The 12,740-nt window shown below is 31.7% G+C and overlaps 1 protein-coding gene across 1 annotated transcript; it reads right to left on the bottom strand.

Moving 5' to 3' along the window:
- Window positions 1–12,124: 12,124 nt before the first annotated feature.
- LOC110032521 lies at window positions 12,125–12,719 on the bottom strand. Its single transcript, XM_020736180.1, has 2 exons — window positions 12,581–12,719; window positions 12,125–12,489 (listed from the first exon to the last, which is right to left on the bottom strand). Exons 1-2 carry the CDS (start codon window positions 12,655–12,657, stop codon window positions 12,153–12,155), a joined length of 414 nt encoding a protein of 137 aa, XP_020591839.1. The 5' UTR covers window positions 12,658–12,719; the 3' UTR covers window positions 12,125–12,152.
- Window positions 12,720–12,740: the final 21 nt, after the last annotated feature.

The raw sequence follows: 12,740 nt of genomic DNA, 5'->3' as shown, positions 1-12,740 counted from the left end.
AATGTATATGAAGTTATATTAGGGATTAGGGAAGTAAAATTTGATTTTACAAATGAGTAAGAAAATTTAGTTAGTATTTTGAGTAATGAAGAAAAACTTTAAGTTAAAAGTTTTTAGTGTAGAAAATGTTTAATATAAGTAATTATCTTTAGTAAGAAAAATTGTATTTTCGAAAAATTTAGAAATTAAGACTTTTATTTTTAATACATAAATTTCTTTTATTAAAATAATTTTCAAAACTATTATTATATTTTTAAGTAAAAGACTTATATCAAGAATTTGCTTTATGAACGGAGAAGAGGAATTCAAAGGCCTATCCAGATATAGTAATCATTGCCTGAAAAAAAAAGAAAAAGAAAAAGAAAATAAAAAGAAAAGAATAGAAAAAGAAAAGAAAAAGAAAAAAAAAGTAAGGGAGCAGAAGCTTGAGGATTATTTAAATCTTTTCTACTAGGTAATCCATTATCCACATTCGATCTTTTTAAGGCATAAGACTTTAGAAACTCTTAAGCTTAAGAATATAATATAGTAAGTAAAATTACTCCTAATAAAAATTTTTAAGTAGAGATAATAAATGGACTAAATTCTAAATTTAGAAAATCTATAATATTTATGAATTAGATAGGAACTCATATTTTCATCTTTCTTAACATTAAAAATTTCTAAACTTTAAGTTGGTCTCATTTACTATTTATTTTTTTTCTAAATTGGATTACTATATTTCTACGTCTAAATTTTAGTAACTCCTAATGAAACTCATATAAATATCATACTTATTTGTTTTTTACAGATTGAAGTGTCACTTGAGGACAAGTAACATTTTAAGTTTGAGGGATTTTGATACACCTAAAATATATAGTATTTTCAGACACATTTTATACCTATTTTTGAGATATTGTGTTTTAATGGAAAATATTTGTGTGTTTTTTCTTTCAGATACAGGTACAAAGTTGAAAAATGCTAAAAGTAGTGAAAAAGGATCAAATTTGGAGCAAAAAGGTGAAAATTGTGCTAAAGTGTTTTGGTCCTAAGCGCCAGATCTGGCGCTTAAGTGCCGGTTAAACAGAGAAGGTCGCCCCTAAGTGTCAGAGGCCCTGCGCTTAAGCGCCAGTGGCAGTTATTGGATGAGTAAATTTGAAGAGGTATTTGAGCCACCTTTTGGCATAAATAGGTGGTTACAATCACCAAGGACAAAAATACTAGTTAAAGACTTGTGAAATGAGGCATATCTTAGAGAAATACATTGAACCAAGACACATTTTGAAGAAATACCAAAGGCACCTATTGCAAAATTATAAAAGAAGAGGCAAAGAAGAAAAGAAGTGTCCTGGAAGTCTTATCAAGGGGAGTTTTCAGAAGTTTTCTAGATAGTCTTAGAGCGATTTTCAGGCGCCAAAAATTTACTTTATCATTTTTATTTTTAATTTTATTTTGAGACGGTTGTAAAAGAGAAGAGACTTAAAGGAACTTCAAGAGTTTGGTGGAGGACTTGAGATAAGTTTTTATCTCTTATTTAGACTACTTTTGATTTTGATTGAGACTTATTATTGGTTTGACAATGATTTCTAATTTTAAATTAAAGTGTGGTTTTATTTTCTCCATAAATTCTGACTCCATAAATTCTGAGTTCTTTATCTTTCTTCTTAAAATGATAATTAGTTGAGTGTCGGATGGAAGTTGTGAAGAGTATTGATTTTTAATGTTTGAAGAAGTTGTGATGATTTAAATCCATGTACTTAATTTACTTCTTGATTTGGCTTATCCAGATGTTTAAATTTATTGTGAGAACATGTAAGAACCGGGCTGGTATTGTCTCAGTCAACAATTGGAAAGAATCACATGAGGTTGTATGAATGAGAATATAGTTCATATGATTTAGTGAAAATAAATAGGGAAATAATCATTGAAGGGCGTAGAGTTAGAGGACTTTAAGGTGACAGGTTAAAGCCCCCAACTTGGTTTACTGTTTTAGGTTCTGATACGAGATGTTAGCCCCAAGGTGGAGAGCATTAAGGGAACTTTAGAGTGAGAGCTAGTATCTTCCTTGCCTAGCCAGTCTTCAGAACTATTCAAACTTTAAATTAGACAATGTTATTTAAAGCATCTCTAGTAAGGGTAAAGAATATAATTGATCCTATTTGGCACAACACAAATTGCATACTTCCACAAAAGAATTCTTATACTTATTACTGATTCATGATAAGGAGAAAAATATTTTTCAAATTTAGTGTTTTTATTTACATAAACTCTAGTTATCATTTTAAGTTGTTACCGTTTTGTCAAAATATCATAAAGACCAAAAATATTTAATTTTTAATTAATGTCAAATTATTTATAGTTTAGGTAATTGTGTTCTTAGAATAGAAAGCTTGTTGTTTAATAGTGCATATTACATAATTTCCCTGTGGGTTCAATATTCCAAGCTAAAGCAAAAAAGCCTTATATTACTTGATAATGATATGTATACTTGTGTAGTATCTCAATATATATAAATTAAAAGTTAAATTCTTATTTTTCTTCAAGATCAAATTGGTGTAAAATAAGAAAATATAAGTGAAAAATATAATCAGAGACATTTGTTATACGGTTGCATATAAACAGTCGAGATCAAGTTGTAGGCATCGCTGCGGGGGAGGAAAAGAAAAATTCAAAAATTGATTGAAAGTAAATTTCTATCCAATCAGTCCTATGGTGAGTCTCCTTAAGATTCTCCAAACTGACCCCACCTACTAAGTGCTAGAGGTTAGGACCAATATGTGGAACTTCAAGTTGAGGAAGGAAGAGTTTAAAGTTTCTAATGGTGAGGGTTTTTTCTAGTTTTCTAAGAATAGTCAACTGGAAAGTCCTATGGCTAGACCTTAGGCTACTAAAGAAGAAAAACTAAACCTCAACCAAAAGTGAGGCCAACATAATTATAAGACAATGCTTTGGATATGCGTGAAGCAAAAATTGAAGAGGTAACTGAAGTGGAATGGGAGAACCTTATATGCATTATCGAAAAGTTGTTTCTAGCACATCAACAGTTCGTGGCATCCCAATGATAAGTTATATTTCAGATTAGACGAACCATATAGCTTTGAAATCATAAAAGAAGCCATTACAATAGCTCAAATTTTGACTCTTCCAGAATTTGAAAAACCTTTCCAAGTTGATACCAATGCTTCAGATATTAAAATAGGGCTATCCTAACCAAAGAGCAACAATGTTCTATTGCATTTTTTTAGCAAAAAACTCAAGTCCTTCACACAAAAATGGACTATTTATTAGCAGAAACTATATGCAGTTGTTCGGACTCTCAAACAATGGGAACACTACCTGCTTCACCAGAATTGTGTGTTGGGTAGCGACCATCAAGCCTTGCAGTTCTTCTTCTCACAAAAAATTGTGAATCGCATGCTTGCAGTGTGGGTTCTACTGCTTCATAAGTTTAGTTTTGTGTTGAAACACAAGTTGGGAGCTCAAGACCCAGTGGCAAATGCTCTTTGTAGGAGATATACTCTTTACACTTTAAAAACTTAATTAATGGTCCATGAATCCATGAAAGAGATGTATGTTGAAGACCGATACTTCTCTTCCATTTGGCCAGTGCAACACTTCCCATACTATTAAAAATTATTTGAACTGTCATGAATATTTATTTAAAGGGAACCAATTATGTATTTCAGACACATCCTTAAGAGTTCAACTTATAAAAGTCTTACACATCAGAGACTTAGCTTTTCAAGTTGGGCATGACAAGACATTGGTTCTGCTACAAGAACAATTTTTCTGGCCTCGGTTGCGGAGGGATGTCTCCGAATAGAAGTGTTTCATTTGTCAAAGTTATAAAGGTACTAATAAAAATATTAGATTATATACATCTTCTAGTTTTGGATTCGATTTAGGAAAACCTTAGCTTGGACATTATCTTGGGCTTACAAAAAAAAAAGGGAAGTTGATTCAATCATTGTCGTTTTTTACTGATTTTCAAAAATTACACAAATTGTGGCATGTAAAAAATTGTTAGATGTTATCCATATAGCTCATCTTTTTTATTCGTGATATTGTTCGCTCGCATAGAGTTCCTTGAAGCCTCACATTTGACCGTGATGTGGAATTTATTAGTTGTAATTTGAGTGAGTGATACACCAAAATAATATACTATTTTAAGTACATATTTTATGCTTATTTTTTGTGATATTGCACTTTAAAGAAGGGTATTTTCATGTTTTTGTTGCAGGTAAATCATTTTTAGGCATTTGGAGCCAAAAACAACAAATTTTGGCATTCTAGCGCATGATGCGCCAGATCTATGAATGATATGCCATTTGAAAGAGACTGGCACATGATGTACCAGAGACGACTTTTGTAAATTAAGGCAGTTCAAGAAGAATTTTGTGCGAATTTCAAAATGACACTTGTTTTGCACACCTCTTGGAGTGATTCAATGCATGTAGACTCTTTAGAAGTTTCTTTTATGAAGGGATATGTCTCTTGGATCAAATGACATATCTTTTGAATTCCAAAGACTTGACTTTTGGAGGGAACTTTGGGAGGGAATTCTGAATTCTTTTCAAGAAGAGGCAACCCAAAATAAAATAAGAAGACTTTAAAGAGTAGAGGAGTTGTTGGAGGGATGAGAAAGGGAGAGAGAGAAAGTTGGCGTGAGAGAGAGAGAGAGAAGAGGAGATTTTCTTCTAGGGTTGTAAGCGGAGATGGAAGGTGAGAGATTTCTTCTTCATTACACTTCTAAGAGAGAATTGAGAGTGATTATAAAGAGAGAAAGGCTTGGAAAGAACTTCTAGGGATTTGCGTAGGAAGGATTGTGAGATAAGTTGTATTTTTACTTCTTTTGTTTTGTAAACTTATTTTTATATATGAAATTCGTGTTTTGTTGTTTCCTTCTCATGAATTCTGAGTAGTCTTCTTTATCTTTCTCCCTAGTTTGAGATATGGTTTTTTTAAGAATTGATTTTGTTTTCTACTGTTTTAAATGTTAATAATTTGTGATGATTTGAACTTCAAACTTCATTTACTTTTCGATCTGGCCAATTAAAATGTTAAAACTTGTTGAGAGACATATGTTCTGAAAAGGGATATGATTTCTACAACATAGGGAGAATCACATTTGATTTCATGGAATAGTATGTCACTTATGGGATTGGGTGCAAATAAATAGGGAAATATACTTTGTTGGATGTAGAATTGGAGATTTTAATGTGACAGATTAAAATCCCTAATTTGGTCCAGTTGATTGGAAATTAATGCGAGATTGTTAGCCCTCAGGTGAGGGAGTAATGGGAGCTTTGGAGTGGCAGTCGGTATCCTCTTAGCCTAACCATGGAATTAAGGACCAACTCTGGATTAGTCAATATTTTTTATAACACTCGGAAGATGGTAAGGAATAGGATTGCTCCTATTTGGCACTAAACAGTTTTTGTATATTTTCAAATGATTTCAATTTCTTCACAATCCATAAACTCATTGTGAAGGGGAAAGATATTTTTTTAAAATTTAAACTTTCCGTTAAAACAAAATTTTTGTTTAGTTTTCGTGATTTTACTGCATTTTATTTAGCATTCACTTTAGTAGTTAATATTCAAACTTTGCACTTTAATTTTATTTTTCTATTTTTACATTATAAAATAATTTCAAAAACTTACTTAAAAGATTTTCCAACATCCCTATGAGATTGATATCTAGAACTCCATTAGCGTCCTTTATCACTTGAGCGATATGTATACTTGCGTTTATTTAAACAAGGATTTGGCAGTTTAAAAGAGTTTTAAAAGAAAAACTATTTTCATTAAAAATATGTTTGTTGGAATTATATTAAATATTTATTATATATCTATCGTATGTAATTTTATAATATTGAAAAATATTTACGAAATTTACACTCTAAATTACCCGCCGTCAGAGAGCTTCAGAAACAATTGTGAACCACGCTCAGCTAAGTTCTGCCTATCATTTATAAATGGATGGGCAAACCAAGCATGCCAATCGTATTTTTGGCAATACACTTTGTTTCTTTGTGCAAGACCATCTGAAACAATGGGATAGCCTTTTGGTACAACCAGAATTTGCATATAATTCATTGACTAAAAGTTCCATAAGGAAGAGTCCCATTAATTTTATTTATACAAAAGTACCCAATCATATTGTAGATGTTGTTGTGTTACCCATGTGTAAGAGCCAAATTGCTTCCATGGTTGAATATGCTACCTGTCTGCTTCAAGAAGTTCAATCCAAATTAATTTCATCTAATAGTAACTACAAACAACAGATGGACAACCAAAGATGTTGCATGGTTTATTATTCGGGTGACTCATTATGATTAGAATGCACAAGGAATGGTTTGCACATGGCATATATTCTAAGTCGAGCCTCCAAAAATTTGGACATACTGTTGTATTTTAACACCTTAATGACAACACATACATCATAAAACTACCACCTGATCCACTTACTTTATCTACCTTCAATGTTTATGATTTGTATTCATATCATCCTCCTAATGGTGCTACTACACAATTTGAGTCACCCGAGTTGGGTAATATTGAGGCAGAGAGTGTCCTGATGAAGGTTATTATAGGGAAGTTTATATATTTCCATATGTTGTCATCTTAGCACAGTGGCTACAGTTTATTATATTTTTGTTATGCATACTCATTATATTATGATATTCCCACATTTTGTTAGTAGTGGCCTCTAAAAAGCCTTAGACATATATGTATTTTTTATTAAGAAAAGGCAGATAGTGAAATTATTTGCTACTACAACTCATGGTTTTATGTATTTCACTATTTTCCTTGAGCTAGTTCTATGAAAGAGAGTTAAAATGCAAAGATAAAAAAACGAGGAAGTTGTGCATTCAACGTGGTGTCAACATCCTTCTAGAAAACTATAGCATAAAACCAATAAAGTATTAGGATTTCATCCAAGCCTAGTTAGGGCATTCGTCTCATTGCTCGTTTTAGTTGTATTTTTTTATTTCATTGTAGTATTCCTATTTTCTCCTCAAGAATTTAGTTACATAATACCTCAAAATGATTTCAGGGCCATTGCTCATACAATAAATTTTTCTTCGCTCTCCCTAAATAAAAAATCGGCAATGGAAATTTGGTGTCCAACTACAACCAATTCCTTTCTAATTTTATGAAGTTAAGTGCCCATTTGATGTCCAAGTAAGAGTTATATATGTCTAGATTACAAAATTCACTCATTTTCTAGACACCTTGGAACCACACCTCTTCAATAACTACCTAGCCCCTATTACACATGCATTAATCTCCACCCCAAAAAGCTCTTAAAACTTTGCTCAAAGAACAAATCAGCATTATAAAATTTTAAAAACATTCGACCAAGTTAAAAGCTTGCGACTTAATATACTATTCAACACAAACTACAAATCATGGGGATCTGAATCGCATGAACCTGGGGCTATCTGAATCGCATAAACTAGAATCATGTTAACTTGGATAGAAAAACCCAACAACAATGACTTGCAAACTAAACATGCTATAACCCTTAACTATCATTCCCTCATGCATCTTCGTCAGTTTGGATTCCATCAAGAACAATCTTCCATATGTTAGATATTTTCACAAGCTAACGTTCAACTTGACTCTCCGAATCATATATCCATTTGGATTCCTTCTAAATTTCAGATCTTCCAATTTGTAGATAACCATAAGAAGCAAAGACTTGACTCTACTGACCAAATCAGGTATTTGATTAAAAGGTGAAAATATATATTTAGTTTTATCTGAACTTAATATCTCATGCCATGTAAAAGACTAAGCTTCAAAACCCCTCACTAAATTCATTAATCTTATTGCATGTTTTTTTACTTGCATATTGAGGGTTTTAATCTAAGAGTGACAAAACCAACTGATTGAATTTAGTGGAATCTTGATGCAACAATGAATTAGCTTGGTTGATAGCAATGAAGATTAAATTTTGCAAATGTTTAGCTTGGTAACTCATTCAAATCAACCCAATATGGTTGCACTCCTACTAGTTGTGTTTGTCAGTCTAGTATGCTAATATATCATCATGAATATGATTATTTATAAAATAAAAAGAAACAAGTTTACAACCAAGTCTAGATTTTTAAATGTGATGATCAACAAGTCTTATTGCAACAAATTAATCCTTTGAGACTTTCTAGATATTGATTTACAAGATCCACCAGGTCTTACTCAAGTTAAATCTTATTTGTAACCAAGAATTTCTAAATATTGTTACATAAACTAATCATGGGATTTAATTTATCTTAGATTGGATGAAAAATATGGGTATTCTAAGATTAACAATACACTAGGAAATAAACTCACCCAAAAACTATTTAGGGTCCTGAAGTTAAACATTGCTTAAATCATGCAAAAAAATGTCTACCTTGATGGAACCAACATATACCTCAATTGCTACCAAACCTATTGTAGATTTTATGAGCACAAATGTGGGACTTGAAAAAATAAGAATAAATTGATGAGTTTAATGTTCAAATTTAATGTTCAAATGATTGTTCAAATGATTATCCTTGAATCTAATTAGAAAGGCTCCAAAGATAAATCGTGTTGATCAATACCATATATATTGTCACACGATATATTTGTCATAATTCCATTTATGATGACGAGAATTATTAAGGCTTGATTGATGAGCCTCTCCGACATCAACTCATGATAAAAAAAAAACCTCAATCTTTTATCATTTGTTTTATGCTAACGATAATGTTTTGGAAATTATTGATTCCTCACTCCAAACAAACCACATTTGCTCAAGGATCACCTAATATTTTTTTTCCTCCAAAAGTTAGGCCATTATTCCTGTCACTCGAGTATTAATTATGTATTCTCCTATAATACCTATAAAGATTTATTATTTATATTCCTCCTCAGCCTATCAGATATCACTTAAAATTGATCCAATCAGTAAAATGATCATTCACATCAATTACTGCCAATACGTTTAGTTTAGTGCTAGGACTTCAACTCTTGAAAGAAGAGCTATAGTAATTCATGAGAACATATGACAAGTGCCAAAAGTAAATTATAGAACTTTGCCCTGCTCAATCAAATAAATATTTGCATTGTTTCTTATTAGGCCTTTGTTCAACAAATTTATCCTTTATTTATTAGTTGTATCATCATGTTTATTTGTTTTAGTGTATGACATGCTCATCATGCACATTGCTAGCATTCAATCTAAATCTGCATATTATTTTTGTATCTTCAATTGAGAATTCCTGAATAAGAAAAAAAGAACTTATATGGAATACTGCAATTGGCACGAAACAAAATGTCTTATTATTCCCTTAATACTATGTAGTTTTGGAGTAAACGAAACAATCCACATGATCAATTAGTAAAAAAACAGCTTGCCCTCTAAAACGATGTTCAAGAGTTTGTTAATCACGAGTATCAATAGAAAAAAAATTGACTATGGATCTACTAGACACTACCAACATAAAAAATACCCTAGTTAGGCTTGCGGTAGATCTCCTCCTACTGTATTCTGATTGCAAGCCTCAGGAGAACAAGCTTTCTAATGTCAGAAAAATTGTACTTTCAGGCTAGGTAGATCCCGCAAGAAGCTTTCATAAGAAAAGTGAAGCAGCTCCGCAATAAGCTCATCGCCCCCACTTTCCTTCTTCTTCTTTTATGTTTTCTAATATACTCTCTCTCCAGTCCCGCGCCTTCAAGCCCACGCAATTGCCCTCAATGAAGACAAAGGATAGCTAACAAACCTTGGTTTGGGGAAGACAAGAATTTTGAGTTCCCTCCAAACAGAACCCTTTAGGCCACAAAATTAGAAAATATTGTGTCATTCATCCGCATATAAAAAAATATTGCATTCGTCATCTGCATAATTGTCGAGCGACAAAAAGGCATACAAGCTTGGTGGCCCGACCATGTCAAACTAGTGACTGACGATTAGTCGCAGCCGGACATAATATTTTCTCATTTAGGTCATACTCCTTACAAAATTGTACTTGTGGCTTTCACATACATACCAAACTAGTTTGTATGTGAGGCATTTACACATGGATCACCCAATTATTTTCTTACATGTCTAACATCTAGTTTTATTTTTGACATTTCTACCACCCAAATTTTCCCTCAAAAGAATTTCACCAAAATGAGATTGCCACACCCCACATGCCTGTCGTCTGACTTTGAAAAGATTTCACAAAAACCAAACGAAGGTTGTGAACTAAAAACTAAGAAATAATTTCAATCAATATAGATATATTTATAATAACATTTACCTATCAATAATGTTATTATATCATCTAGATCTAAATTTACAAACAAGCAAAAATGTATGTAAAATATCACTATATTTATGAATCAATCGAGGGATTCTAGCGTAGACGGTGACATTGGGCGTCAACACTATTGGAGGATTATAGGTTAGTTGAGCAGAAAGAGAATCGTCATTTAAATTAATAGTGAGCAAGAGATATTAAGTAAACTATGGTGGAAGGGAAACTTCAATGTGTTTCAAAATTTTATCAGACAAGAAAGAGAAAGAGATTGCTCTGATGATGGAGTAAATCATTAGAGATCGCTCTGATGATGATGTAAATCCATCAAAATTTTATCTGACCAGACAAAGGTAGAGATTACTCTGATGATGAAGTAAATCCTTAAATTCAGCCTGTTAGATTTAATAAATCCTGATTTAGGGACGGAACACGATAACCTGAGATGAAATATGCAAAATTTTGATTTAATAAAGGCTATATTTAGCTAAATTTAGCCTAAATCTACCTAAATTTTATTTAAATAATGTTATCATGCACCGTTTAAGAAACTCGTGTTGAAAACAAATTTTTCTAAACATTTACATATTATTTTCTCTAGAAATTAATTTTGGTGACGCATTTTTTTTCCAATTCAATCATTTGGCGATTTGGAGAAACAAAAATTGGGGGAAGCAGGAGAATCTCAATCTGATATTGTTCTTCCTCCGTTGTGTTCTCGCATTTGTTTTCTTCATAGGATACCAGAGTTTCTTAGCTTTTTTTCTCGTCTTGATGCTCCTTAGCAGCGAAATTTCTTACAAACAACTTTGTCACTTCTTCTTAAGAAGTGGTTCTGCATCGACGTGGGTGAATAGTATGTATTGTCATCCTTATACACGGCTATTTTACCGCTGGAGTTCCCTTGAAAAAACTCGAAGGTAAGACTTGACAAGTTTGTTGTAGACAGTTAAGTTTGTGCCCTTGCATTTATATTAAGTTCATATTTCACATAGTTCAAGCTTAGAATGAATTGCATTACATAGTTCAAGCTTATCAATTGCCCTTGCATTTATATTAAGTTCATATTTCACATAAATGGGAACAAACCTTAATTGGTTCATTAACAAATATTTTTAAAGATATTTTGTCAAATATTTATAAGAGAAGAGTCTTAAACAAAATCTTCATAACATTGAAATTACTTCAAAATTTTTGTCAAATGTTTATAGAGAAGAGTCACATTGACTCAAGATATAAGTGTTTGTACCAGCATAATATATTGTAAGATGGAATTAATGCACTACTATTTTTAATGAAAGAAAAAGTAATAATAAGATAAGTTGCATAAAAAAATAGAGGAAGAATAGTGAGAAGCTAATAAGAATTAAGAGGGTGTATATGATTTTTTCTTTTATATTATACCTTCAAACATAAAAAATATTTATGTTTAAGTTTACACACTTATTATTTATTGGGATTCTTTTTATTATTTAAGGATTTTGTTCTCCTTTTTAACACGTAATTATCACTACTAAATGTGGCAAGGATTTGATGACATCCAACAATAACAAAAATAAAAAAAAATTAGCACATTTTCTTATAGTAATCAAATTGAGCTTTCTAGCAAGAGCTCACATAACAAAATAATAAAGCTAATAAAGAAAACAAACTATTAAAAATTAAATGATTCAGAAACAAACATCTCACAAGAGGGAACTGATACATATTATTCAATAACATTTAAAACACTCATTCATGCATCCAATACATATTGCACAACTTTTTGGAACAAAAAGAGTGCGGTGATGCTTATTATATGAAACTTACACATAATAGTAAAACATACTTGATTGAAAGATTAAGCAAACAACTAGGTATAGATCTTTCTTTATTTTTTCATTACGAAAATGACACTCCATTATTTATTTGATGATGGATTGACGCCATAGAAGTAAATCCCCCTCCTGTATTTAACTTCACTGCTTAACACCGCTATCTCAACATAATCAGATTCTTCACCAACGCTAATTTCATCAGACTCAAGAGTTATAAGATGATCAGAGCTAAAAATTACGGCATCCTTGGTTGTATACGAACCATTGCCCTTAACAAGTAGAGTAACTTGGATGGGATCATCTAGATTATACTTAAATGTATAGGAAAATTTATATGGGCTGTTTGGATCAAGACCAAGCTCTTTGACCTTTCCACGTTGGCCAATAAAGAAGTAGCTTCCCCCAGAATAATATTTTGACCTGAAAATAAAAAAAAAATGTAACTTTTATTATGCACATAATATATTACTTGTACATATCTATAAAATGGTATACGAAACAACACACTAACCCATCAGGCTGGATGTTCCAAGCATTCGACCATATATATGTAAATTGATGAGGTGGAATTTGAGCTGGGGTTGCCATGATCTTCAATTAATGCTAATCCCAAAGATAATTACCTGTTGACATGCATGGAAGAAACAAGCATTATTAGTTATTTAATTTTC

Source organism: Phalaenopsis equestris, unplaced genomic scaffold, assembly GCF_001263595.1.
Source record: "Phalaenopsis equestris unplaced genomic scaffold, ASM126359v1 Scaffold000958, whole genome shotgun sequence".
NCBI classification, from domain to species: Eukaryota; Viridiplantae; Streptophyta; class Magnoliopsida; order Asparagales; family Orchidaceae; genus Phalaenopsis; species Phalaenopsis equestris.
The sequence above is the reverse complement of the archived record's forward strand: the minus strand, read 5'-3'. Positions and strand labels throughout refer to the sequence as shown.

What these genes read in the sequence shown, in the direction of transcription:
- LOC110032521 (XM_020736180.1), bottom strand. Translation starts at nt 12,657, where the DNA reads ATGGCAACCCCAGCTCAAATTCCACCTCATCAATTTACATATATATGG. An exon ending in TGGAACATCCAGCCTGATGG is followed by an intron (nt 12,490 to 12,580) that starts GTTAGTGTGTTG and finishes TTTTATTTTCAG; the next exon opens with GTCAAAATATTATTCTGGGG.